General features: G+C 47.8%; 9 protein-coding genes and 1 non-coding gene across 10 annotated transcripts; 4 read left to right on the top strand and 6 right to left on the bottom strand.

The window, feature by feature from the left end:
• Window positions 1-1,296: 1,296 nt before the first annotated feature.
• Window positions 1,297-2,612, bottom strand: Asppvi_005578 (SDR family oxidoreductase; the record flags this gene model as incomplete). The annotated part of the gene is made up of 5 exons (XM_043301496.1): window positions 1,297-1,829; window positions 1,892-2,027; window positions 2,101-2,398; window positions 2,476-2,527; window positions 2,591-2,612. 5 exons carry the CDS (start codon window positions 2,610-2,612, stop codon window positions 1,297-1,299), a joined length of 1,041 nt encoding a protein of 346 aa, XP_043157431.1.
• A 1,002-nt stretch (window positions 2,613-3,614) lies between these two features.
• On the top strand, window positions 3,615-4,724 carry Asppvi_005577 (uncharacterized protein; the record flags this gene model as incomplete). The annotated part of the gene is made up of 1 exon (XM_043301495.1): window positions 3,615-4,724. The coding sequence occupies one exon, from the start codon at window positions 3,615-3,617 to the stop codon at window positions 4,722-4,724; it is 1,110 nt and encodes a 369-aa protein (XP_043157430.1).
• A 302-nt stretch (window positions 4,725-5,026) lies between these two features.
• Asppvi_005576 lies at window positions 5,027-5,098 on the top strand. The gene has a single exon. It is a non-coding gene; the product is annotated as a tRNA-Ala (tRNA).
• A 992-nt stretch (window positions 5,099-6,090) lies between these two features.
• Window positions 6,091-6,516, top strand: Asppvi_005575 (uncharacterized protein; the record flags this gene model as incomplete). Its single annotated transcript, XM_043301494.1, has 1 exon — window positions 6,091-6,516. The coding sequence occupies one exon, from the start codon at window positions 6,091-6,093 to the stop codon at window positions 6,514-6,516; it is 426 nt and encodes a 141-aa protein (XP_043157429.1).
• Window positions 6,517-9,274: 2,758 nt separating this feature from the next.
• Asppvi_005574 (uncharacterized protein) lies at window positions 9,275-11,360 on the top strand (the record flags this gene model as incomplete). The annotated part of the gene is made up of 6 exons (XM_043301493.1): window positions 9,275-9,462; window positions 9,517-9,656; window positions 9,706-10,361; window positions 10,414-10,744; window positions 10,795-11,153; window positions 11,217-11,360. 6 exons carry the CDS (start codon window positions 9,275-9,277, stop codon window positions 11,358-11,360), a joined length of 1,818 nt encoding a protein of 605 aa, XP_043157428.1.
• Window positions 11,361-12,232: 872 nt separating this feature from the next.
• On the bottom strand, window positions 12,233-13,056 carry Asppvi_005573 (uncharacterized protein; the record flags this gene model as incomplete). The annotated part of the gene is made up of 2 exons (XM_043301492.1): window positions 12,233-12,312; window positions 12,366-13,056. 2 exons carry the CDS (start codon window positions 13,054-13,056, stop codon window positions 12,233-12,235), a joined length of 771 nt encoding a protein of 256 aa, XP_043157427.1.
• A 973-nt stretch (window positions 13,057-14,029) lies between these two features.
• Asppvi_005572 (DUF3632 domain-containing protein) lies at window positions 14,030-15,091 on the bottom strand (the record flags this gene model as incomplete). The annotated part of the gene is made up of 1 exon (XM_043301491.1): window positions 14,030-15,091. One exon carries the CDS (start codon window positions 15,089-15,091, stop codon window positions 14,030-14,032), a length of 1,062 nt encoding a protein of 353 aa, XP_043157426.1.
• A 688-nt stretch (window positions 15,092-15,779) lies between these two features.
• Window positions 15,780-17,731, bottom strand: Asppvi_005571 (uncharacterized protein; the record flags this gene model as incomplete). The annotated part of the gene is given in 5 exon segments (XM_043301490.1): window positions 15,780-16,051; window positions 16,069-16,459; window positions 16,519-16,574; window positions 16,713-17,640; window positions 17,687-17,731. 5 exon segments carry the CDS (start codon window positions 17,729-17,731, stop codon window positions 15,780-15,782), a joined length of 1,692 nt encoding a protein of 563 aa, XP_043157425.1.
• A 1,190-nt stretch (window positions 17,732-18,921) lies between these two features.
• On the bottom strand, window positions 18,922-20,067 carry Asppvi_005570 (putative sarcosine oxidase; the record flags this gene model as incomplete). Its single annotated transcript, XM_043301489.1, has 1 exon — window positions 18,922-20,067. The coding sequence occupies one exon, from the start codon at window positions 20,065-20,067 to the stop codon at window positions 18,922-18,924; it is 1,146 nt and encodes a 381-aa protein (XP_043157424.1).
• Window positions 20,068-20,594: 527 nt separating this feature from the next.
• Asppvi_005569 (cystathionine beta-lyase) lies at window positions 20,595-21,900 on the bottom strand (the record flags this gene model as incomplete). Its single annotated transcript, XM_043301488.1, has 2 exons — window positions 20,595-21,629; window positions 21,685-21,900. The coding sequence occupies 2 exons, from the start codon at window positions 21,898-21,900 to the stop codon at window positions 20,595-20,597; spliced, it is 1,251 nt and encodes a 416-aa protein (XP_043157423.1).
• Between the last annotated feature and the right edge of the window lie 571 nt (window positions 21,901-22,471).

Below are 22,471 nucleotides of genomic sequence, written 5' to 3'. Positions count from 1 at the left end.
TTCACCTACATGGATAGTATGGTTGTACAGAGAAACAGTGCTAGCATCCAATCAGCCAAATGAATACAGTCAACCCCTCCCTAACCGTCGCATTTACCCAATTAGGAGCAGAGAGCGCTGTGAGTGTTACTTCTAAGAGAGGCCGGCCTAGGAAGTGCTTTGTTATTCAACATCCCCAGAATGTCTTTTAGTTGCTCATGGGGTCTCTACTATTAGCTGGACGCCTTTCCAACTTGCTATTAAGTGGGTCATATTAGTTGAGGTTAGTTCAAGGAGAAGTGCCATTTAAAGGTTAGCCAGCAGCCAGACCCACCAAGGTATCCAGCCAAGCATTAAAGAGAACGGATGTGGCGGATCAACCTGGTTCAACCACAGCTCGTTCTCTATTTTTCTGAATGGAAATTATTCCAACTATTATTGCACATCAGTCCTACATAACATTATGTGTTATTAAGAGTAATATACTGCTATCTGAGAAGAGTAGGTCATAGAGGGTGAAGATTTCTAGACATAAATATTGAATGAGTCCAGTCTTGAATAGTTTAACACAGTGATATGACCACAAGTTTACCTTCTATACTTACCTCTCTTTTGTTCTATAGCTCTCTCCTTATTATGACTTACTACAACTTGTTCCACGTCTTGCTACACTAACATGTGAGAATACACTAAATGCTATCAGAACCTTAGTTACTGTTACTTAGTATTATAGTTTAATTTGATTGCTTGGGCTACTTATGATTCAAATATATCTAATCAGCTTTAGCTGCTGTTTTCTGTAATATTATGCATGCTATGGTCATGCAGCCATAACTCCTTGCGCTCCTGCTATACCTGGTATATCCAAATATTACCTCATGAAAGAAAGAGATTACCTAGCTTAGCCCTTTTGTGAGATTTCATTTCTATTTGCCTTTCTGCTTAGTACTACTCTTGCTCTGTGCAGAATTTGGTGCATTAATGTAATGTCTTATCTATTATATATGCCCCCTCCTGTTGAGTTTATTTTGACTTCACAGATATATTTTTACATACATGCTTGTCTAATCATTACCTTTCCGGTGCCTTATTAAAACTAAGCGTTCGGCTTTCATGTTATCACTGAACTATGCTTCACTTTTCCTTTGAGGGCCACAGCGTGCGACAGCGTGCGTCATCAGTGGCTCTGAATGGGGCTGACTGAAGGCTGAGTTGACGCTGCGAGAGACAGCGCAGAAACCCTGTTTCTAGTATTTGAAATGAATAGTAAATTATACACTCAGTAAAACAAAGGTCCTTCAAACCGCTTCAGAAATTCTATCCTAGTTTTGTAATTTTTTGTAACGACATCACAGTCTCAGTAATGCTCGTGGACAGGGTTCGATATGCCAAGCCAAGCTTCTCGGTTGCTTGGGAGTTGTCAAACCCGTAAAGTCCTCCGTGGGGATACCCGCCACCGCTCGCGTTTTGTTCTGGGAGTTGCGGTCTGTACTCCGAGAAGGATTCTCGGATGATTTCACAGATCTCCTTGTTTGAGAAGTAACCAGCAGTCAATAAGAATCTTTTGTTCACGACTCCTGGAGCTTCCATCGCTCTTATATGGGCTAAGGCGGCGTCACGAACATCTATCCAGAGGAAGAACGATGTTCCTGTGTCAGGGATTTCAGCTTTATATTCGCCTACCATAAAATTTCGGATCCGCTGGTTTGACGTGTTGAGTTCGTCGAGGTTGCGCAGTGGGTGTATCACTGGACCAAACATCAATGTTGGACATAATGTAACCAGAGAGAAAGGTGGTTTCTCTCTCTCAAGAAACTCCCAACATGCTCGCTCGGCAAAAGTTTTGCTTGCTAGATCGAAGCTTTTAGTTCAAATATAGGAACATCAGTCGAACGAGAAGGTGGATGCTAACCTCTGTATCCGTTGAGAGGATTTAAATGAGCGTCCGAAAGGGTAATTGGGTTCCAATCTTCCTCGGAATAAATATGATCAACCCAACTGTTCCCCTTATAGCTGTTGATGATCGATGCGAAAGAAGATGTTACGATCTGCAACTGGTTAAAAAAACCTCGGGAACTGAAGCCAAGTCTGTTTCATTTCTCTACGATGCGGGAAGCGTACCACTTTCTTGACCGATGGTGCACTTTTCCGAACTGCTTCAAGCAACGCAATAGTCCCACCGACTGCAGGATCCAAGAGTTCTTGCTGAATATTGGTTATCGAGTAGCGAAAGGGAGACGCAGTATGGATGACCACATCGAAGGGCGCGTCGGATTTGAAACATTCATCAAAAGCACCGGCGCTCGTAAAGTCAGGAACGATGATAACTCGTAGCTGAGTGGTAGATGCATGTAGATCCTGGCGTTCGCGGATCTGCTCTGCCTTCTCGTGACTGCGGACAGTGGTTACAACTGAATATCTACGAACACGTAAGTTAACATGGGTGAAGCTTTTTTTTGGGGTGGGGGACGGGAGGCTGGTTGTAAATTGCATTACCCTCGCTCCAAGAGGAGACCAAGAATATGGCTTCCAAGAAATCCATTACCGCCTGTTAGTGCTGTCAGTTGAAGCTAGGCCCTCGTAAATTCCACACTAGAAGTGAAATACGAACCAGTGAGGAGGACTCGAGCCATGCTCCCTTCTGTTTCCTGCCTTTGTTTCCGTTGCTTTTAGGGAACTTATGCTTTTAGAGAAATCGAGATCAATTCAGCACAGTAGGTTGATGGAGAGAAATGGATGGGAAATGAGGACTAGGACCAGGTGTTTATATCTTATTGTCTCCCCAGATCCGGTTAGACGAGGACGTTTCGGCGATTCCAACACGAGCATTGCTCTAGATGTGGCCAATTAACTTTCGTCAAAGCCAGGTAGATCCATACCTAAGGCACTGAGTCACAGTACGCGAGAACTTAGCCAAACGGCTAATGAGTGGCTCTTGATTTGCCAACGTAAAGAGCTCTAGCTTGTATGTGATGTGCCAAAGGAGGCTGTGTATAAACTCCTCCCAGGCAGTCATTTTTGTAGGTGTAGTGGTAGATTACAAGCACCAGGTCTTGAACTCAAGAATTCTTTCAATATTTATCAGCAGCGTTGTGGCTAGTGATCAAAGTATATGTTCGTATGGATTAGTCTCTGGGGTAGGCTGGTGTGGGTTGCGATGTTGCGGCGCTCAATGCCGCCAGGATGGGCAACTGGAGTTGCTTCATGCGAGGTCGCGGAGTTGCGAGTCAGGGCTGATGAATGGTGCTGGATATTTGTAGTTTATAGGAATTTCTAGCGCTGCGAAGGAGTACGTTATCCAAGGAATCCTTCTGTTTTGTTCATCAATAGGGATTCAGTACATTTCCGCCCAAGAGTCAACAGCGGCAGGGGATTAATTTGGGGTAGATTGGGCTAGTGGGGCGTTAGATACAGAGCACTAGTACAGCAACTAGTATGCACTGGGACAAGATTCATCCTCTCAGGATCACTCAGCGCCTAGGTGGTTGCAGATCGGCTATGGTCACTTTTTTAGTCCGGCGTGGTGAAACTGCTTAATAAGCCCTTGGCAGTCATGTACGCCTAGCGTTGGTTTCTCCAAGTCAGACTTAGTCAGACACTTTACCAGGTAGCTCAACCTCTTGAACAACATCACCATGGCATTCCCACTCTCTGATTTGCCCAACGAAATCATTCTTGCGATAGCCAAGGAGCTGCATTCAGAGGGCGCGATCAATGCCTTGGCTCGAACCAGCCGCCATCTCTACTCTTTGCTCAATCCCTTCTTATACCAATACCATGAGCACCCGAAGATTCCCGCTCTGCACTGGGCAGCCCAGGGAGGGTATGCATCTACCCTCATCAGCCTACTGGACGCAGGGGTTGATCTTTACGCATCCTCGATCTGGTTTCCAGATCAAACACACAAACTTACTCACCATCCGCTCATGACTGCTATATGGAACGGTCATTTAAGCATTGTCGAGCTCCTTTTGGATCGAGGTGGCATGTGCGAGAGATTAAAGGAAGAAGATTACGAGTTGCCGCTGAATCGAGCTATATGGCACGGTCATATTCCCATATTGCAATTTTTTCTGCAGAGAGGGGTGAACCCCTGGCATACCCGTAAAATGGACCCAGCTCTTGTTGCCGCCGTGCGCCGGGGCTGTCCAGAGATGCTTAAGCTCCTGCTGCGGGACGCTGAGCATCGACAACTTCTTGACCCTTCCCAGCGACTCCAAGAGCTCGGACATGCACTCTGGGTCGCTGGCCACCATGGCAACGACGAGCTAATTGACTTGCTGTTGGCGGAAGGTGCTGATGTGAATTTCCGGTGGGATGGCACAACTTCGCTAGATAGCGCAGTGATCAACGATCATTACTCCACCGCGAAAATTCTCCTTCAAGCTGGGGCCGATCCGAAGAGAGTGGATCGCGATGGCATAGGACCCCTCTCGCGGGCTACAAAGCCAAGTGAAGCGATCTGGTTGCTACAGGGCACTCGGCGCTACATGAACCCTCGAGACCCCAGTCACCTAGTKGTCCCATATCCACAAGTTGTCAGAGATGAATTGGTAGCTATGACTCGTCTTCTTCTTGATTATGGTGCGGATGCTGCTGGGCCTGATGGTGCTACAGCACTGCGGATCGCCATGCGCACGAAAAATCCCGAGCTCACCAACTTGCTCTTGGTGCACGGGGCTCGTGTTTTAGGAATCAATCGAACCACCTATGGGGCCAGCGAAGAAAACAATTATTGGGTATGATATTTTTGGCTGCACAAAACGCTAAAGTATTGAAAGGGGCACTGTCCAACACTAGAATGGATAATATATTTTCACGGATATCCATCAGCGGAGAACTGTCAGCTTTTCTCGGAAAATAGTGATCCACTCAAATGATCCGTCAGCAGGATAACTCCCATTAAGTATATTGTAATCTTTACATATTGTTTCTGTTTTTTTATACAGAACCTACATGGGCGAACAAATAGTGAAGCCAGCAAATGGAGGACCTTCACTTTTCTCTGGATCATATTGCAAATAATGGTCATGGTATCTCAACAAATGGGCTTGTGGTTTAGTGGTATAATACCCCCTTAGCATGGGGGTGGTCCGGGGTTCGATTCCCCGCGAGTCCATTTTTTTGGTTTTCTTTTTCCCGTGTCTCCGAATCCATATTTATCTCTGCCAGCTTTGAGGCGGTTCCTCTTTATCAAGGCCTCTTTCCCTTCCTGTTTTCTTATTATTTCTGACTTTTGATCTTCCTTATTTGAGGGGCGACAGACCTTTGGCCGCCGGGGTCACAAGGTGTAACGCCAAATCGTTCTTACTCAGTCCAGCTTTGTATTTGTTCTCATAGAAAGAGATTCCGGAGTTGTTGAGGTTGACCTAGGGCCACAACAGCATGGCTCGGCAAATGCTTGCATTCCCTCTCGGATATGAGAATGAGGAGATTAGCACAGTTATACTCATAGGCGAGCCGATATTGACGTGAGTACAGTGTATCTGGTGAACTCGGTATCCTGAGTATAGCTATAGCGGCTACTAACACTGCATGCTTCCTGGAGGGATATAAGCTCAAGGCTGGTAGTGGAGGGGCCGCTAAATAAGTGCAAGGCTTTCGTTCTACACACTAAAGCAGGACGCGCGTACTTAAGCCCACTTCTGCGATTCTCACTCAGGTCTTACCCACATAATGGACACCGAATTCTCTCTTGTCTCCCACGAATCGACGAATAGAGTTAAACGCGATGATCTGTCACATTGAAAGACAAGAAAGTGTATGTATGATCGGTGTTTTAGCCTCCAGGCTGACGAGTATGTTTATCATTGAGAAGCCTAGCCCTGGCCTTAGTTCAGGCAGTATGTAACAAGAGCACTTTGTGGGTATAGGTGTCTCAACTGATTAATTAGCACATTATTTGAGGCGCTCACATGCCGCTGTGATAGGCCTTTTACCTTGCCTGTCCCTACTTAGCTTCCTAGACTTCTCATCTCTCAAGTCTCTCCGCCCACCTCTCAGATACTTGACCTGTTCATTCCTCAACTTTTCAAAGGTATGAATGATCCTGCCGCGATTTCCTAGTCTTTATGTTGTCAAAACTCAGAATAACAACGTGCAATCAGAGCCATGAGCCTAAACATTTCGGAAACCAAGCCAGTTGAGCAGCTATTCCTGGATCTTCCCATCCAGCAAGTTCTCAACCCCAGCCCGGGCACAAACTTCATAGAGCCGTGGAAGAGCATGTACGTCGATGCCATACGTGAAGCTCGATTTGGCGACGCTGTATGGGCACGCTACCATATTTATGGTGATGTGGAAAATGGGATTGTCGGCGGATCAAATAATATGACAGTGCTAGACGTTATCAAGGAAGATGCCCTGTCATACAGGGTGAACGAACCGGAGGAATACTTTAAGGCTTTATTATTTTATGCAAAAACTAGCGTTGCAGACGGGCATGCCGATGTGATCGCGGTCATTACCGACCTGGACGAGAGGGAAATCGCCGAGTTCAAGGCTAAAGAAGAGGCGGAGCTAGAGGATGAAGCCTGAGAGACGCCTGCAGTTTGATGTTCTTACACGTAATGTCAGTGGATTACCTAGCAGATATAGGAGCTGAGAGCCTGATTGTATTTAACTCGAAAAGTTGAGGATCTGATCTCGGTCTCTCTACTCGCAATATCAGTGCCTGAAATTTCAAAGGCATTCCCCCATGGACAAAGCCAAGAATTATTGATAAGTGAGTTTACTCATCGAATTGGCAAAGCTAATAGAAGTGGTTCACTGCATGAGAAAGATGTGTAGCAAGGAAAAAGTTCACGGCCTCGGCGGCTGGCCTATTCTACGTGGGACGAGCAGTCTGACTGTCGCTGGTATTTGGCTGGTGCAAGGATCCTATGGGCGGTGCTGACCTACTATGACTCTGCAAACTTTCCATAAGATTACGGTTCCCTCCCATTGGACCGATCATCCGGCCTAGGGGTCTCTCTCTTAGATTTATATCTCCCTTAAATTCTTAGAATAATCATCCAGCAAGTTTATAAGCACAGGTAGGGTATTGCAGAAGGTATAGGAATAGTGGCAATGTATCCTTAGGTTTGTCCAGCCTGGCAGAGGCATTAGTATTACCCTTTTCTGTATATTTTTAGGTCACCTTCACTTTGTTAGTAAACTTATTAACTTTGCTGCCGGACTTTTTCTTAGAAAACGCAAGATTCATAGTGAGTGCAGCTCTTTTACTTAGAAACATACTATGGATATTTCCTCTGTTAAAGTTTAGCGATCCTATAGTCTGGCTAATTAGGGAGGACACCTATACACTAGCACTTGTACTTAGTGACTATCTAAGCCAGTGGTGGTTTTAATAGCACATTTAGGGTTGGGGCTGGTGCAGGTATTAGCTGCACATGCTGTGCTGCTACTATGGCAGCCAGGAGCAGAATAGAGAATAATTCTAATATAGATCTTATAGTAATCAGGTCTCCTATTCAGAGTATTATTATCCAATGTGCTAATAAGACAGACTGTGAGAAGCAAATTTAAAACAATAAAAATATATGTATAGGGGACTAGTTCTTTAGCTCCACAGTGTACATTAACTAAAGGCAGTTATATAGAGAGGACGTAGGGACTAGTTTAAGATCATCTTAGCAGAAAGACCTGCCCTTAACATACTTAATATAACATTATTAAGATTCATATTTATGGCTATTAAATGATGCCGTTGTTACACGACTTTCTCCGGGACTGCTGGTTCTAAAAATATGTCTTAGTGGTGTACTTACTAGTAGTCTGGTTATGTTAGTAAATGTACTTAGGATACAGTACAATAACAAAATTCTAGCAGTATATGGCAGCTGGAATCTCAGAAAGTTAGAATAGCTGGCCATGTAATATACAAATCTTATCCTACACCAACATCGTAAGGCAGACATGACTAGTGGAACTATAGAGCAGCATTCGCCGACCATTTCTATAATCGCAATACTTATGGAGCAGAAAAGAAGCTATTCTAATCTATCTTAGAAAGGATCCAGAGCATAATAAGCAGCAGGCAGACTGGCACACACTTCTAAGACAGGGGCACGCTTAGGTAGTTCTCTTTACAAGACAAATGCAGCAGACCCCTGAGGGACCACACGCTAGAGTGTAGGGTTAGTAGATCTTGCTTCTGTTTATCTTCATGCCTGGCAAGGCAGCTACACATTATTGCTCCGGACGCATAGTGGCTGCTTTCACCCTATTAAATATCATGATGATCTCAATCTGCTCAGCTTATATTCAGTGTCGAAAGCCTCCCTTTTCCTCATAACCTGGACACGACCAAAAGGAAGGACAAACCTGCTCCCAATATAGTCTGAACAACTTACTGATCATCACGGATATAGTCCTCTGTAATTCTGACGTTTTGGGCAACCCATCTGGATCTATGACGGCTTTGTGCAACCCATGAAGTTTATTTAGCTTGAGCTGGAGAAGTATAAGTATGTTTTCAGAAGTAATATTTAAGTTTTTGGCTTTGCGGGGATTAATTTTAAGGTTCGCCTCCCAAGGTAACTTAAATTACTCATGGCTATACTACCGCATCCGGAAATAACCCACTTAAGCTTCCTGCTCAGTACTGAAGGGCCTCCGACCCGACTGATGAAGGGACATTGCTAGCTGGAACTCGCTATTTGGAGATTGAGCTATTTTGGAAGTGTAGAGTGTCAGTGATGAGGTGTCCATTTCGCTAACAATAACTCGGGCGCTGGTAGATATGGAATAACCATTATAACTTAGCCCGTTGCTTCCGTAAGAGGCGGTTCCTCCTTAAGCGGTCGCCTCATTCCTGATGCAGCCAGTGTGCAGTTTGATATGTATTTTCCATGCACCATGAGCTTCTCAACTCAAGCTCGAGCGCCGCATATGAAAGACGCTGGCCCACTGTGACAACCAGACTTTGCGCAGTCCCAGATACCTCTGTTCTCTGGGGACGTAGTATACATTTACTATGAAACAGGTGGAACATATTGATGACAGTGGCAAGCATTAGATGACAATTAATCCACTTGACCAACCGTTTTCAGTAGGAATGGCCCTGGGCTGGAAGTATTACATCACCTTATCCGCGGCGATTGAGTTGTATTACCTCAATCTCAGCAGTGCAGCAGATCTAATGCATGCATGATTTCTCATGTCATAGGTGCCAGTATGTGAGGTAACATGATCTATATAAACATCCTGCTTGACTGATGCTGCCTTTAAGGCCCAGACTACAGACTGTCATCCTTCTTAACTTATACACCAATTCTTCAAGCAACTTTACATCATGACTGAAGCACACCTGCCTGACTATCTTACTATTCCTTCCCACTGCGTTCCCTGTTTTCACGACCGTATTGGGGATGAATTTCCACCCGCCACCGCTGCCCTTCCACCAAAGCCAGGTGGCTATCCAGTCCCAGGGATACAATCCCCTAGCTCAACTTCTGTCATGGCAAAGGACTATTTCGTGAGGTATTTCTGAATATCCCCATGTTGCATGAGAGACAATTGACGATACCTACTCAGCGACGCCACCTGGGCCAATATTCTTGACCACGGCAGATTCGACTACATCGTCGTCGGCTCCGGGGTCACAGCTCTTGCATTTATCAACGAGGCTTTGAGGCTTGACCCCCATTGTAAGATATTGTGTCTTGAGAGAGGCGGTACGTAACCCATTCCAACAAGGCATTACATCCTAACCCTCTGATTCAGGTTTCTGGCTTCCCACGCATTTTCAAAACCTCCCTCTTCCATTCAAGATGGTGCTCGGAGGCCCATCAGAGACGTTCCCATGGACCCTTTCTCGCAAAACATTTGAAATACCAGAGGTTGGGTATTGTCACGGGTCTTGCCCTTTTTTTGGCGGCCGTTCGACATTCTGGTCTGCCTGGTGTCCGCAGCCATCAGTCGGCCTGATGCGGGGCTTCCCCGAATCTATGATTAAGACAACTGAGAAGAAAAATTTCTGGGAGCCAGCCAAGAAGCTACTTCATGTCACACCCGCTAATAAGATTGGCGATACCATATTTGCTAAGCTGCAGGAGTATATTGATACGGCTCTGCAGAATGGCGTGAAGAGGATTACAGGTGCAGATACAGCTGAGCCAGCACCTCTGGCTGTTGGCAACCCGAGTCCCAGATCGACATTGCGATTTGACAAGTTTTCTGTTCCCGGGCCTATGCTGGAAATCGAAGAGAATCAACGGAAAGCTGCCCTGGCAAACAAAGGATCACCGCTGGAATTGATGAATAATTGCAAACTCATCAAGATGGAAAAAGAGGATGACGGTTATGTACGCGTTCTAGAAACTGATAAGGGTGTGCTATCTTGGACGGACAACAACACCAAAGTCATTCTCTGTGCTGGGGTATGTTTTGGCCACAAACCAAAGTAGAAAGCCCAGCTAACGCGTTATATAGGCCATTCCGAACGCTACCCTTCTCCTCAATTCCTTCCCTGAGTGCAGAGAAACCGTCGGAAAGCGCTTGACAGGGCATTTCCTGACTCACATCGCCGCGCGTTGTCCGATTGCAAACCTTCCAAATTACACACCCAGCGACAAACTCGAAATCGGAGCCAACTATGTCGCTGGAAAAGACACGAGTGGAAAGCAATATCACATCCAAATCACTGCCATTCACAGTCCAGACCCAGCAGGCGATGCTGATGATGCAGCACGCGAGTGCCCTGACTATGCCGCCGCCGCTACCTACGAGCAGCTAAAAGATTCCAAAGATTACATAGTCTTCGGTATGTGTATTTGAAAAGATTCCATCTGATACTGACTCAGCGTGCAATAGTTTGTGCCACCTTGGGCGAATTCACAGAACAAAACCCAGACAATTACATCAAGCTGAACGAAGGCAAAGACCCTACCTCCAACGTCAACCTCCAGTTTACCTTGACGGACGAGGATAGGGCCCTTTGGGACCGTATGGATAAAGCTACGTATGATGCTATTGAAGTCATGTCAAACCAAAACAAACAAGGCATCGAATACTGGGACTCCATTAAAGGGAGGTGGCAGTCGGCAAAGCCCAAAGTTGAAACTATTCGGGTCCCCGGCGTTGTCCATGAGGCTAGCACAGCCTTTGTTGGCCCAAAGGAGCAAGGTGGATCACTAGATGAGCAGTATAGGCCCCATGGGGTGAAGAATGTAGTATGTGCCTATCTCCCAGACCATATCTTTGAGACTACAAACTGATAATCTTTACCCCTGCAGCATGTTACTGGTGGTGCCTTGTTCCCAAGTGCGGGAAGCTGGAATCCTACTCTGACTATGTGTGGATTTGCTCAAGACCTTGCAAGGAAGCTTGTCCAGAACAGAGGTCAGAGCGATGGATCCTATCCCATCATGGACGGATGACTGGACGTCTGGTTGTTCTAGGATGCATGGTCTAATAAGTTAGAGAATTTTAGGGTCGCTATCAAGCTTCCACAAATCCATCCACAGTAGTATAGGTTGGTTGTGCAATATCGCTCAATATCATATGGGGGGATCATTATTATATCCTGAAGTGACTGGCGAAGCCAGCACAGTAAGTAAGCTAACAGGCACGCAGAGCTTCATTGTTAGCTTCAAGGTGTTTAAGAGAAATTCTTTAGTAATGTGGTGTCTGGTTGTTTGAGTTGTAGATACCCTGCGGCGCGGAGCACTAAGGAATATATAACTTCGTAGAGAAAATCGACAATAATATCGAATAAATCAGGCTCTTCAACGTCGATACTTTCGCCTGGAGGACGTAGGAAATCATCTAATTCCATAACCTCAGTACCAGGAAGCCGGTCGACTACCTGTGTGTATAAGACACCCTGTTGAAGGCTTTAGTGAGGGTTGGATTCTATTTTAGTGGTTCAGTTATGCAACTGTAAGCTCTCCAAGGGGTAACCCTTCGCCGCTACTTATGTATCTAGGCCTCCTTGGATTTGAGGGGGCTCTTGAAAGGTGACCATGGCCCCGTGAGCACGAGAATGCCACCTCAGCAGCGACTGTCTTGCAAGTATATTATAATAATTATGATAGTACAAGAAAGGAGGCCAATAGTACAGAAAGAATTAATAATTCTCAAACTAACGCACAAATATTGGTGCAACTGTAGCGTTGAATGGCGAAATATTGGTAAGACCCTACACAAGCCGGCGATCCCGTCGTGCACAGACGAGCGGCTATAGGAGTTGCAAAGCTCCTATAAGGAGCTGAACATGTAGTTGGCAGGCAAAGTTACTACCTAACTAATCTCACATAATTATGCACTGCTTTGGCATATATGGCTTCATGCTTTCTTGATATGCTTCTGGTGATGTCATGCTTTCAAAGACTGGAAAAAGAAGTTAGCCAAGATAAGGCCATGGTACCTCCTAGAATACTCACATTCCCTTTTAGCTTGTTTACTCTCGGCTGTGTCGTGCCACAGCCTTAACAGCCATGTAGCGACCACTGCATCCCTCAACTCCTGCGGCATACTCCTCGTAATGCTTAATTTATATCCGTCATTCTCTTTTTCTTCAATAGCGACCTGCCTGCCATTGGAATCGCTCCACTTATAGCAATTGCGACCGACTTTCCGATCTGGCTGGATATCAAACAATAGGACTTGTTGTGTGCCCTCGCCGAATAATGGCTTATCTGAGGCGGTTTTTCTGGGGCTCAACATCGCTTTGAAGGAAGTCCGTTGAAAACGTGCCTCAGAAGTCTCGAGGCGAATATTGCCCACCATCTCCGGGACCGCAGAAGTGATGTAGTACCTGGCAGGTATGTCGGTCCGGTACTGCGCATTCACAGGGTGCACGAGGTAGAAAAAGTGTGGCTTTCGCGGCGTGCCAGAAATGACGCCCTCGTTCTCACTCTCGAGCTCAGGTACATCGTGCTCGACTCTTTCAAGTAGCACGGAGGAGTTCTTGTTCGAGATTGACGTAATGTCACTCTTCAATTGGTAAAGCGGCGTTGGAGTTGCAGCCTCAGTGAGGACAGATTGACCTGATAAAAAGAGGACGGCGGGCTCAAGGATGTCCTTTGAAGGCTTTCCGCCAGTTTTCTCGTATGATTCAGACCCCGAATCCATTGTCTTGGGCATTGAGTTCGGTCCGCATCTCTAATGTCTCGATATTCCTAGCGATCCATTATGTGATTATCCGAGGATGAATGCGCAAGGTAGGGTCAACAATAGATATAGAGAGTAGTAAGTAGTATGGTTTGTGGTTTGGCCGTGGTAGAGTGTACCGGGGGTGCATCGCCGAGGGCGGGACCATGGGCCCTCATCTGGTTTGCCAGGTGGGCAATAACATTAGTTTCATAAGCAGCGTTTTGGCCCCGCCCGTACCTATCCTGTTGACTGGAAGAAAATTGTATGAGGCATTTTTTTGCCCTCCTCATATGAGAATTCTCCCCGAGTCAGAGTTAATTACGCCAAGCCTGGGATATTTAATCTCAGCTTTGAGTGGAGCTGATCGGTGCGTGTGCGGAACCCTCGCTAAGCCTTGGATGTTTTGATCGGGGCTTGGAGTGGAGCGAGTGTGGCTGTGAGCCCCGCGCCCCGCGCCCCAGCCAAGTAGACGCAAATCAAGGTTCGACCCCCCCGGGCGCCGCCAACTTAGTCCCGCTCCCTTGCCAGACCCAGGAGGTCCCCCGCCCCACCTTCCGGGAATCGGATTATCGTTTTTATTGTAGGAAGTAATTAAAAATGTCTGGCAGTCTGGCACTGTTACCTAACTAGTATGATATTCTTAGTCGTATATATTGTGGACTCATAGTTAACTAGTGATTTAGATGGTCACTGAGTACGCCCAAGTTCAACCGAGTAGAGGCCCAATTCAAGAATATGTGGATAGATCTATCGTGGACATGGAATTTAGATATAAAAGGCATTCGATTTAGCCACTGCTTCATTCCAAAAGACAGAGCAGATGTAGATCTGATAAAAGATTGACAGTAAGGAGCAGATAGAGTGACGTTCAACTTGAAGGCTCAAGAGGCCGAGAAAGAAAGAGAGGAAGGGGGAATGTCTACACGGCATTTTCGAGTTTTCCCTCGAAAACTTAATCCAAGTCTTTACGACTCTGGCTCTCGACGCGTGCAAGGGGCTTTAGGCAAGAAAGATGCTTATCCTGATGCAGGGCATCGCCACCATTCTTGTAAGCCCTGAGGACCTCAGAATTCCTTTCCTTGATTGTGTTGATCATGTACTGGATGCCATCAGTGGCAAGCTCCTCCAGGGCTTTCTCATTGGCCTCCTTAGCTTCTTCCTGAATCTCATTAAGTCGCTTCAGCCAGAACATGTATCTCCATGGCGAGAATCCAGCATGTGATCGCTGTCCGAGCTCCGATTCGAGGAACTCCTTACCACCCTTGCTGATGTGGCTAGGGCAGTCGTTCCAATACACTTCTGATAGCAAAAGGAGGTTGTGGCTTGCTATTTTCAGCCAAGCAACAGCAGCTGGTAACAGATGAAAGACCTCAAGCTGCTTGGTACCTCGGTTGACGTCTTCCTCGTCTGACTCTTCCCCAGTGCGAAGTTCTTGAGGGCTTTCAAAGAGAGTACGGAAGATCAGAAGAGCAACTTGGCACAGCCTATCCTTAGCGACACGAGTGGATGCAAGTTTAGCCAGGAATGTTGCAAAGTTGAGACGGTGTGTTCCCGACATAGAAGCACCGTGATTGACCCAGAAATTGGTCATATCGCCAACCAAGAAGGGGAGATCGTGCCACAGTGTACCGTCGACGGTTCTTGCGATATCAATCCCATAGACTCCGCGTGCAGGTCTAGTCAACGGTCCCATTCCTTGAATGCGGAGGATATCGAGGACTATTCCCTCATGTTCAGGTGATTCGGAGGAGATGTTTCGGCCAAGCTCGTAGTACATATACCACAGGGAATGAATGTAGCTTTCAAGGGAGTCTACACCATCTCCAATATCGCAGTATCGGAGGGTAACAATCCAGGTCCGGTTACTGAAGGCCACGTCTCGAACCTCTTTGAATTCACCCCGAGCGACCGACTGGCGTGTACTTTCCTGATCTCTGCGAGCATGGTCGATCGTTGCGGTAGAAGGTGAGTCTCTAGGCAGAGAGCTCAGCAGAGAATCACGCAGGTGGTCCATTTTGGAAAGCTGACAATGTTGAATGATGATTCAATTAGAATTCCGGTAAGAGAAAGAAGACAGTGGGAAAGTGAAAGAGTTGATATGGTGGAACCAGACGGGGACTTAAGTCGATGTAGGGGTCAACTTGAACGGGGGGACAGAGAGATTTCTCTCCCAGTGTGGGGACCCTCCTGGACCCCTACTAGACCCCTACTAGTACTAGGCAGCAACGTAGGGTCTGACATTCTGACAGCCCAATATCTGAATTTGGAGATCATACCACTAACTAGTTTCCAACATGGAACGGGCCATTCCACTGGCTAGTCCACCCACCCCAACCACACATTAAACGCGATATATTACCCTAGCGTCATCTCTATGGAAGATAGCAGAGACCGTTTGGGGGCTTACTTTCCATTCCCCGGTGTTCGCGACTAAATCTAATGCCCGTTGTTTTAGTTAAATGAACGAAGCTATGAATGCAAGTCAATGCCCCTGTTCCGGTCGTTTTCCAAATTATGTCCTCGTAAAAGCTAGCCAGTCTATCTATGGATCACCCTACAATCGCTAGTACGATGACAGATAAGGAGAGGAGGACACAAGCAAGCTATCAAGTCTTATTCAGGTGAGCCTTGTTCTCATATGGTCTTATTAGCACGGTATATACTACTAGATGGCGACGACGGATCCAACAGATGGACGATCACTACATTGAATCCAGCGCATCAAACCGGACGGAGTCCCCATCCCACCCGGCAAGAACCCGTATGCGTCCAACCCGCGAGCTCTCGGTGAATCGATACACCACCACCAACATCTTGCGAGTACCACTTAGCGGGTCATCCTCGCAAACATCGTTTGTGATCTTGAATTCCTCATGCCGCTCAATCAGATACCGCAACCGGTCAATCACCGACTGCTTATTATCGTAAAAACGTGACCCATAAACGACCGAGAGAATGCAAACCGCCCTGTTGGCTGGGTAACTGACATACCCCTCAAGCCGACTAAGCGCAGTCTGCACGCGGACGGCATTGGTCTTGGCCGCCTCGACTCTCGCTGTGCAGCTTCCAGCGCGACGCGATGGTCGACAGTGGCTGTCTCCTGAGCCTTGCGGGACGATTCGAGCTGCTCCTGCGTGCGTGCAAGCTCGGCCTGCGTGATTTCGAGAGCCCGTTGCGTCTCAGCGACTTTTTCTGCGAGCTTGACGCATTCCGCCTGCGTGGACGCCACTGTCTCCTCTAGGGCCTGTTGGATGGGATCTGGTTTGGGGGCTGCGGGCTCGTCGACTGGGGGTCCGTTCTCGAATGAGAATTGCAGAAGTCCATCCTCGATCATTTGCACCGCCTCTGCGTCACTTGTTCTTAGGCCGTTGGAGATTTTGACCTGTCCCAGGGGTTAAATTATATCAATGCAAGGGCTGCAGAGGGTGGCGGAAAACTCACTGGCAGCCGAACGGCCCAGAGCTCTGGCGCCGTTACTCGATGAGTCAGTTGGAGACCTAAATTGCACAACCGTGGGCAAAATAATACAGTTTGTTGGGAAATCCGTCTATGCCCTGCTTGATATCTCTGCTAGCCCACTCTCCGCCATCTGTAATCGTTAGCATGGGACTGTTGAACTAGGATCTGCAATCTACCTGCTTCGAGCCAGAGCTCATTCAACATGCGAGTGTATTTGATACTTTCTTCATGATGGCCGACTCGAGCCGCAAAGTCCTCTTCAGCCCAGGAGTCGCTCATTAATCTCCCACCGTCTGTGGATATATAGTAATATCGGGCAAGGTCTGTGAGAAGGGGCAATAGCGGCTTAGAAGCGTCTTCGATTGCTGACATCCAGGGGCTATCCGGCGACATGTCGGGCAAGCAGAGATAAAGGATCAAAATTATAAACAGTACTGTCGGCCAATGGCGAGGATCCTGCGCATCCAAAAGCCGAAACGACGATTGAATGATGTACTCCATCATCACATTGGGACTGGCATCGAGACTATAGCTCGGTTTTTGACTAGTCTCGGTCAGGCATATCTCTGTCCATTCTTGCTCATTTTTCTTGTGGAGCCGCATAAATGGACTAAGCGGGTTGTACTCGTAGCCGCCATCAAAGGTGGCCAGAGAGCTATCTGCAAATACCCCCTCCTCAGTGCAGGGGACTGCCCAGCCATCCACAATACGAATATCCTGCACGACAAGAAGTAAGTGAAGGGCCAGCGCAATTACCGTCGTCTCGCTCGAAAGGTCGACAGGGACAAACGATGGCTCGGAACGGCGGAGAATTTCCAGCTGCAATCTCGCGGCGCTTGCCAGGATGTTCTCGGTGGCATGTTCAAAGTATCCTCTCCAGCGTCGTTCTAGTTCTTGGAATTGGACAAGAAAATCATGCAATGCCCCGTTAAACATACGGCTCTCGGATTGGCGTCTCAGTATCATTCCCAGATTCCACATCATTGAAGCAGTCAGTTCCTCTGATAGTGGACCGTAATTTAGTTCCATCAGCAGGCCGCATTTGGGATTTTGGCTGCTTCGAAAGGCCCAGCTGAGGGGCGGTATTCGAATGACCGCTACCACCTATCTTAGCTAGTAAGAATCAGTGGGTTTTTGCGGGCCATCATACCAGGTAAATCTTCCCCAGAATCACACTTTGGCCTCCTGGGAACATTGGCCGCTGACCGAAGAATATTGATCTTATTGTTGATGGGTGAAAACAGTCCGTGAAGCTGCGAGCACGTCCGAGCAAGAGCGCAAGCATCCTGGATTGTCGAAGTTTCGTAAAAGATCAGCAATAGGATCTCGCTCGGTAGATCTAAAAGTGTCAATTTTGTCGAAGCCATATTCGGCCACTTAAGGTGTCCACAGAGACTGATAGGTTATTCCCGCGTTGCCAACATTATGCGGTTTGTGGCCTCTTGTCGCGTCACGTGCATCATCCACCTCCGCGCCGCTTTGGGACTCACACCGAGAACAACTGCAATCGATTTGTTCGTAATCTGTATTGGTCATGCCATTGGATTTTCTCGAACTGACAGCGACCCCTTTCGATTTCACAGGAGCCGTTATCGACGGGAAACCAGCCAGTGGTCCGGTGCGTACTCCCTGTGCCTCTGCATGGTACAACAACGTGAACGCGGGTCAGTATGGACAGATGCACTCCATTTCCAATAGAATGAACAATCCTTAGAGATTCAAGGGACCTTTTTCTGCGGCTGGCTTCGATCAGCTCGGATGTTGTGGCCTTTACCATTTTTCGCCATGGTGTTATGTTGTTGATACTTACACTGGAGGAGGTTGAGGGCTTGGGGGCCGTATAAAATTTTCTGTGATCATGCATAGAAGAAGTTACACCGAGTCATCAGACGCTCACACGGACACATGACCTACTGGTATCCATTAGGATAGGATACGTCCCTTTGCTTGCGGAAGAGAATGCTCAGGGTCCCTACTGTTCCGGCACTATAGGACAGGGCTGTCTTATATTTGTGGCGCGTGTACAGCTCAACCCCTTTCATGGATGGTGCAGAAGTCTTCAAGGAAGTAATCATGTCCCTAGAGTAGCGTACAGGGCACTCGGTAGTGGATCCATTATTGATAGATATCATTTTCTGAGGCCTAGTGCCAATATTGATCAGTCCATATATAAAGCCAGTTCTTTCCTGAGAGTAACCATATATCTCAGGATTCAGCTCCAGGCTAACAAGCTAGGCGGGATTTAACCATGTAAAGATTAGGCCTTCCAAACCACTTGTCTAAATCAATGGAATGCAACATCGAGCTCAAGCGTAATTGATTCCACTCCATAACGATGACGCGAAAGCATGATGATCAGTAATTAGCAAGATATTCGCCGTGCCATCAAAGCTTGCCGTGTCGAGTAGAACCTTTAGGTATCCCCCACTGCGAAATATCCTCATTCGTCCGGCCATCGACTGCCAGCTCCGCCAGCACACGACCGAAAGCAGGGGCAAACTTGAAAGCATGGGCAGCACCCAAGCCAACAATGATATCCGGGTAATTTTCCAACGGGCTGATAATGAAACGTCGATCAGGCGTGATCGTATACTGACAAGTAATTGTGCGGAGCGGTTGGCGATCCTTGTCGGGAATAAAGCCATTCATAAAAGAGGTCAACTGCTCAAGCAGCTGCGGCGAGTGCACGAACGTGCGTTGCTCTGGCGTCATGAGATTGTTGGAATAATCCCGGCCAGCCTTGATGGTCGGCTCGCCGTAGCACGGGAATCCATAGAAGCAGTTGGCACCGTGCCAGATCCATACTGGGAATCGGTTGGGCTCAAATGCAGCTGCATCGGTGGGCTTGAAGTATGTCACTTGCTCCTGCATCACGGTCACAGGGATGTGTACGGATAGGGGAGCGAGAAGCTTATTGATCCACGCGTCTGTTGCGAGGATCACCTTGCCTGCTCGGAATCGTCCCTTGGGAGTCTCGATTACGACCCCACCGGAGGCCTGAGGGGTAACCCGGTCCACCGGGGTGTTGTCCTTTAAAATGGCGCCGTGCGACCGCGCCAGAGACTGCAGAGTGCTGACAGTTTTCGCGGCGTGCGCGATGCCCGAGTCGGCTGTGTACACTGTAGTCACGTTGTCGGGGATGGTGAACTGAGGCCATCGCTTCTTCACCTCCTGGGCGTCGAGCAACTCATACGGAACATTCTGACTGTCTAGACTTCTCGCAAAGTCGCTGGCTGATGTCGGTGAATCCGGAGCGAAGAAAACCACGCCGCCGGTGGTCGTCAACATCTCGTAGCCGGTAACTTTTTCCAGCTCGGCCCAGTCCTTGTAGGCTGATTTGGCCAACGCCACATATTCGGGGGCAAAATTTGAAGTGCGAACAATTCGCGAAGTATCATGGGAAGCTCCGCGCACATGGCCCAACTCGAACTGCTCGAAAGCAATCACTTTGGCGCCCTTTTTGGCAGCATAGTACGCCGCTCCGCTTCCAAGAACCCCAAGTCCAACGACTGCGACGTCAAAATGTTCCATTTTCTGTGTATCTGCCACAAAGATAGGTAATGACACCTGTGCATCATGAGTTGGCCCCGCCTTTATGAGTTACATGATCCCCTCTTGACCACACATGCCTGGATATCGGCCCGTCCACGTGACTCATATGCTGCGGAGATAGGTTAGATTACCTTCTGATTTACTATGTGATATTATTTCAGAAGAAATAAATCACCTAGATAAACAGGGAATAAAAATTGAGGCTGGATCTTGGTCACTTGCAGTCGGCGTTGAATCCGGGCCCCGTCATAGATACGCTCAGGTGATCGGGCACTTCTCTGCTCCCCGCACTTTCCCCGATCACTTGATCGGATATCAATTATGACGTCCGATGAGAGAGCCAGTAGAGCCACGATGATTGAGTTCACTACTTTCTATTACTGGAATACTGAGTGGTCCTAAGATCTCAAGAACCGAGGTAAAAGTGGCTCTACTTTTCTGGCTTGTTTCTCAGAGTTGTATAACAGTGTAACCAATTCGATTCAAATGGATAGATATAATCTAATTCAGGGAGAATCCCGTAATAACGACTCCAATCCTTGCAGAATGTCGGCCTTTAAATCATCAAACTCTTCAATACCGCAGCTGATCCGCAACAACCTGTGGTCGCAGCGCGCATCACTCATCGCCCGCCACTCCATCAAACTTTCCACCCCTCCAAGACTAGTTGCGTGCTGAAAGATAAACATTTTGCTGGGCAGACGGCGCGCATGTTTCGGGTTCTTCGTCCAAACAGCGAAAACGGGCCCAAAGCCTCCCGGCATCTGCTTCTTCAGCCAGCCGTCTTTCAAGTCATCCTCCTGAAGTGAGGCGTGTTGGACATGGCTCAGAACCTTTGCAACAGGAGACGTTGCGTCTTTCAGCTGCTCCTGTAACCACGCAGCGAGCTTTTGCGCCGTCTGAGCCTGTCTCATCACGCGGAGCTGCATGGTGCGAGCAGACCTGATCCCCAACCAGCCCTCGAAGCTCCCCATAACAGTCCCAATGTATTGGCGATCCGTACGCAGCGTTTTCAACCATCCCTCCTTAACCCGATCGGGATGGATGACCAAGATCCCGCAGAGCATATCGGAATGGCCACCCACATACTTCGTTCCACTATGCATCACAATATCGGCTCCAAAGTCCAAGGGGTTCTGCAGCGGGGGTGGCGCAAAGGTCGAGTCTACGGTCAAGTAGGCCCCCTTCTCGCTGGCTTTGGCGCGATAGTATGCAAGGTTTCGCGCCTCGCCGGTAGGATTGAGTGGTGTTTCCACGTGGATGATGTCCCCCGGGCCTGCTTGGTCGATCTGCGTCAGGTCCAGTTTTTGGATGCCTGTGAGTCGCTTGATAATGTCCACAACACTATGGCACCCATGGTATCCGTCTCCAATAAAGATTCGCTTGGGGTTGAGAAGGATAAGCATCGCGTGAAATGCCGAGAGTCCAGTCGAGTATGTAATAACTTCGCCGCCCATTAGGCTGCGCAGCAAGATCTCCAGGCGATTGGAATTGGGTGCTGTGTAGCGGGAATATATGTGCGAATCAAATGGCGCATTTGGCTGCCGGTCTCGTTAGGTTGGGACACAAAAGAGAAAATTAAGCTATGGCTCTTACATCCTTGTTCTCTTCGGGGACCAGCTCATCTGGATCGCGTGAATAGCGGAAATTTACCGCGGTATGCATGCCAGGGGCAATGGCACGGTGAGGACTGACGAAATCATCGGCATGAACGGCTCTGGTGGCCATGTGCATATCAGGCAGAGCATTGTTCAGGGCCTCAGCTGTTAAAATGAATTTTGAGGGATTCTCGGCAGCGTTGATTGAGCCCATAGTGTAGTGAGCTGTGTTCAAACAAGGAGAGTAGGGGCTTTACTGAAGGAAAATCTGTCATGTGGCTTTGAAGTAATGATAAATCCTTATAAGCGACAAACCCCATTTTGGGGTGCACCTGATCGGAGGACTCCGTGTTCATACAGTCATTAGCAAGCTTAATCACTAAAGGCCCGAGCCGTAGCAAGTCCCGAGCAGAGTTCTCGGCAGGGTTGCTGTCCAAATACAATCAGACAAGTGTGCATATAGATCAGACACCGCACGGCCCCATATCTTCATACATTTTCGAACTTGGCGCCAGTCGAGGGGAAAGTTGGCAGCTGACCAACATGCACGGCCCTTTTGGGAGATCAAGAGCTGATCACGCAGCTCGAATGGAGCTCAGAAGGAGGTTAACGCTTATCGTGTATTGTTGTAAGGAAGTGCGCCCCAGAAATGTAAACAATCGGCGACCCAGATATCCCCTGTTATCTCAAGACGCATCATTTGAAGGCCAGTGAGTACTGGAGGATCGTCTCAATTGCATCATACCGTTTTCCACACTAATTTTTAATCTCCTCTCCTAGAAGAT

This window comes from Aspergillus pseudoviridinutans (assembly GCF_018340605.1).
Source record: "Aspergillus pseudoviridinutans IFM 55266 DNA, scaffold_4, whole genome shotgun sequence".
Taxonomy (NCBI): domain Eukaryota; kingdom Fungi; phylum Ascomycota; class Eurotiomycetes; order Eurotiales; family Aspergillaceae; genus Aspergillus; species Aspergillus pseudoviridinutans.
This window is presented reverse-complemented; position numbering and strand designations above follow the sequence as displayed.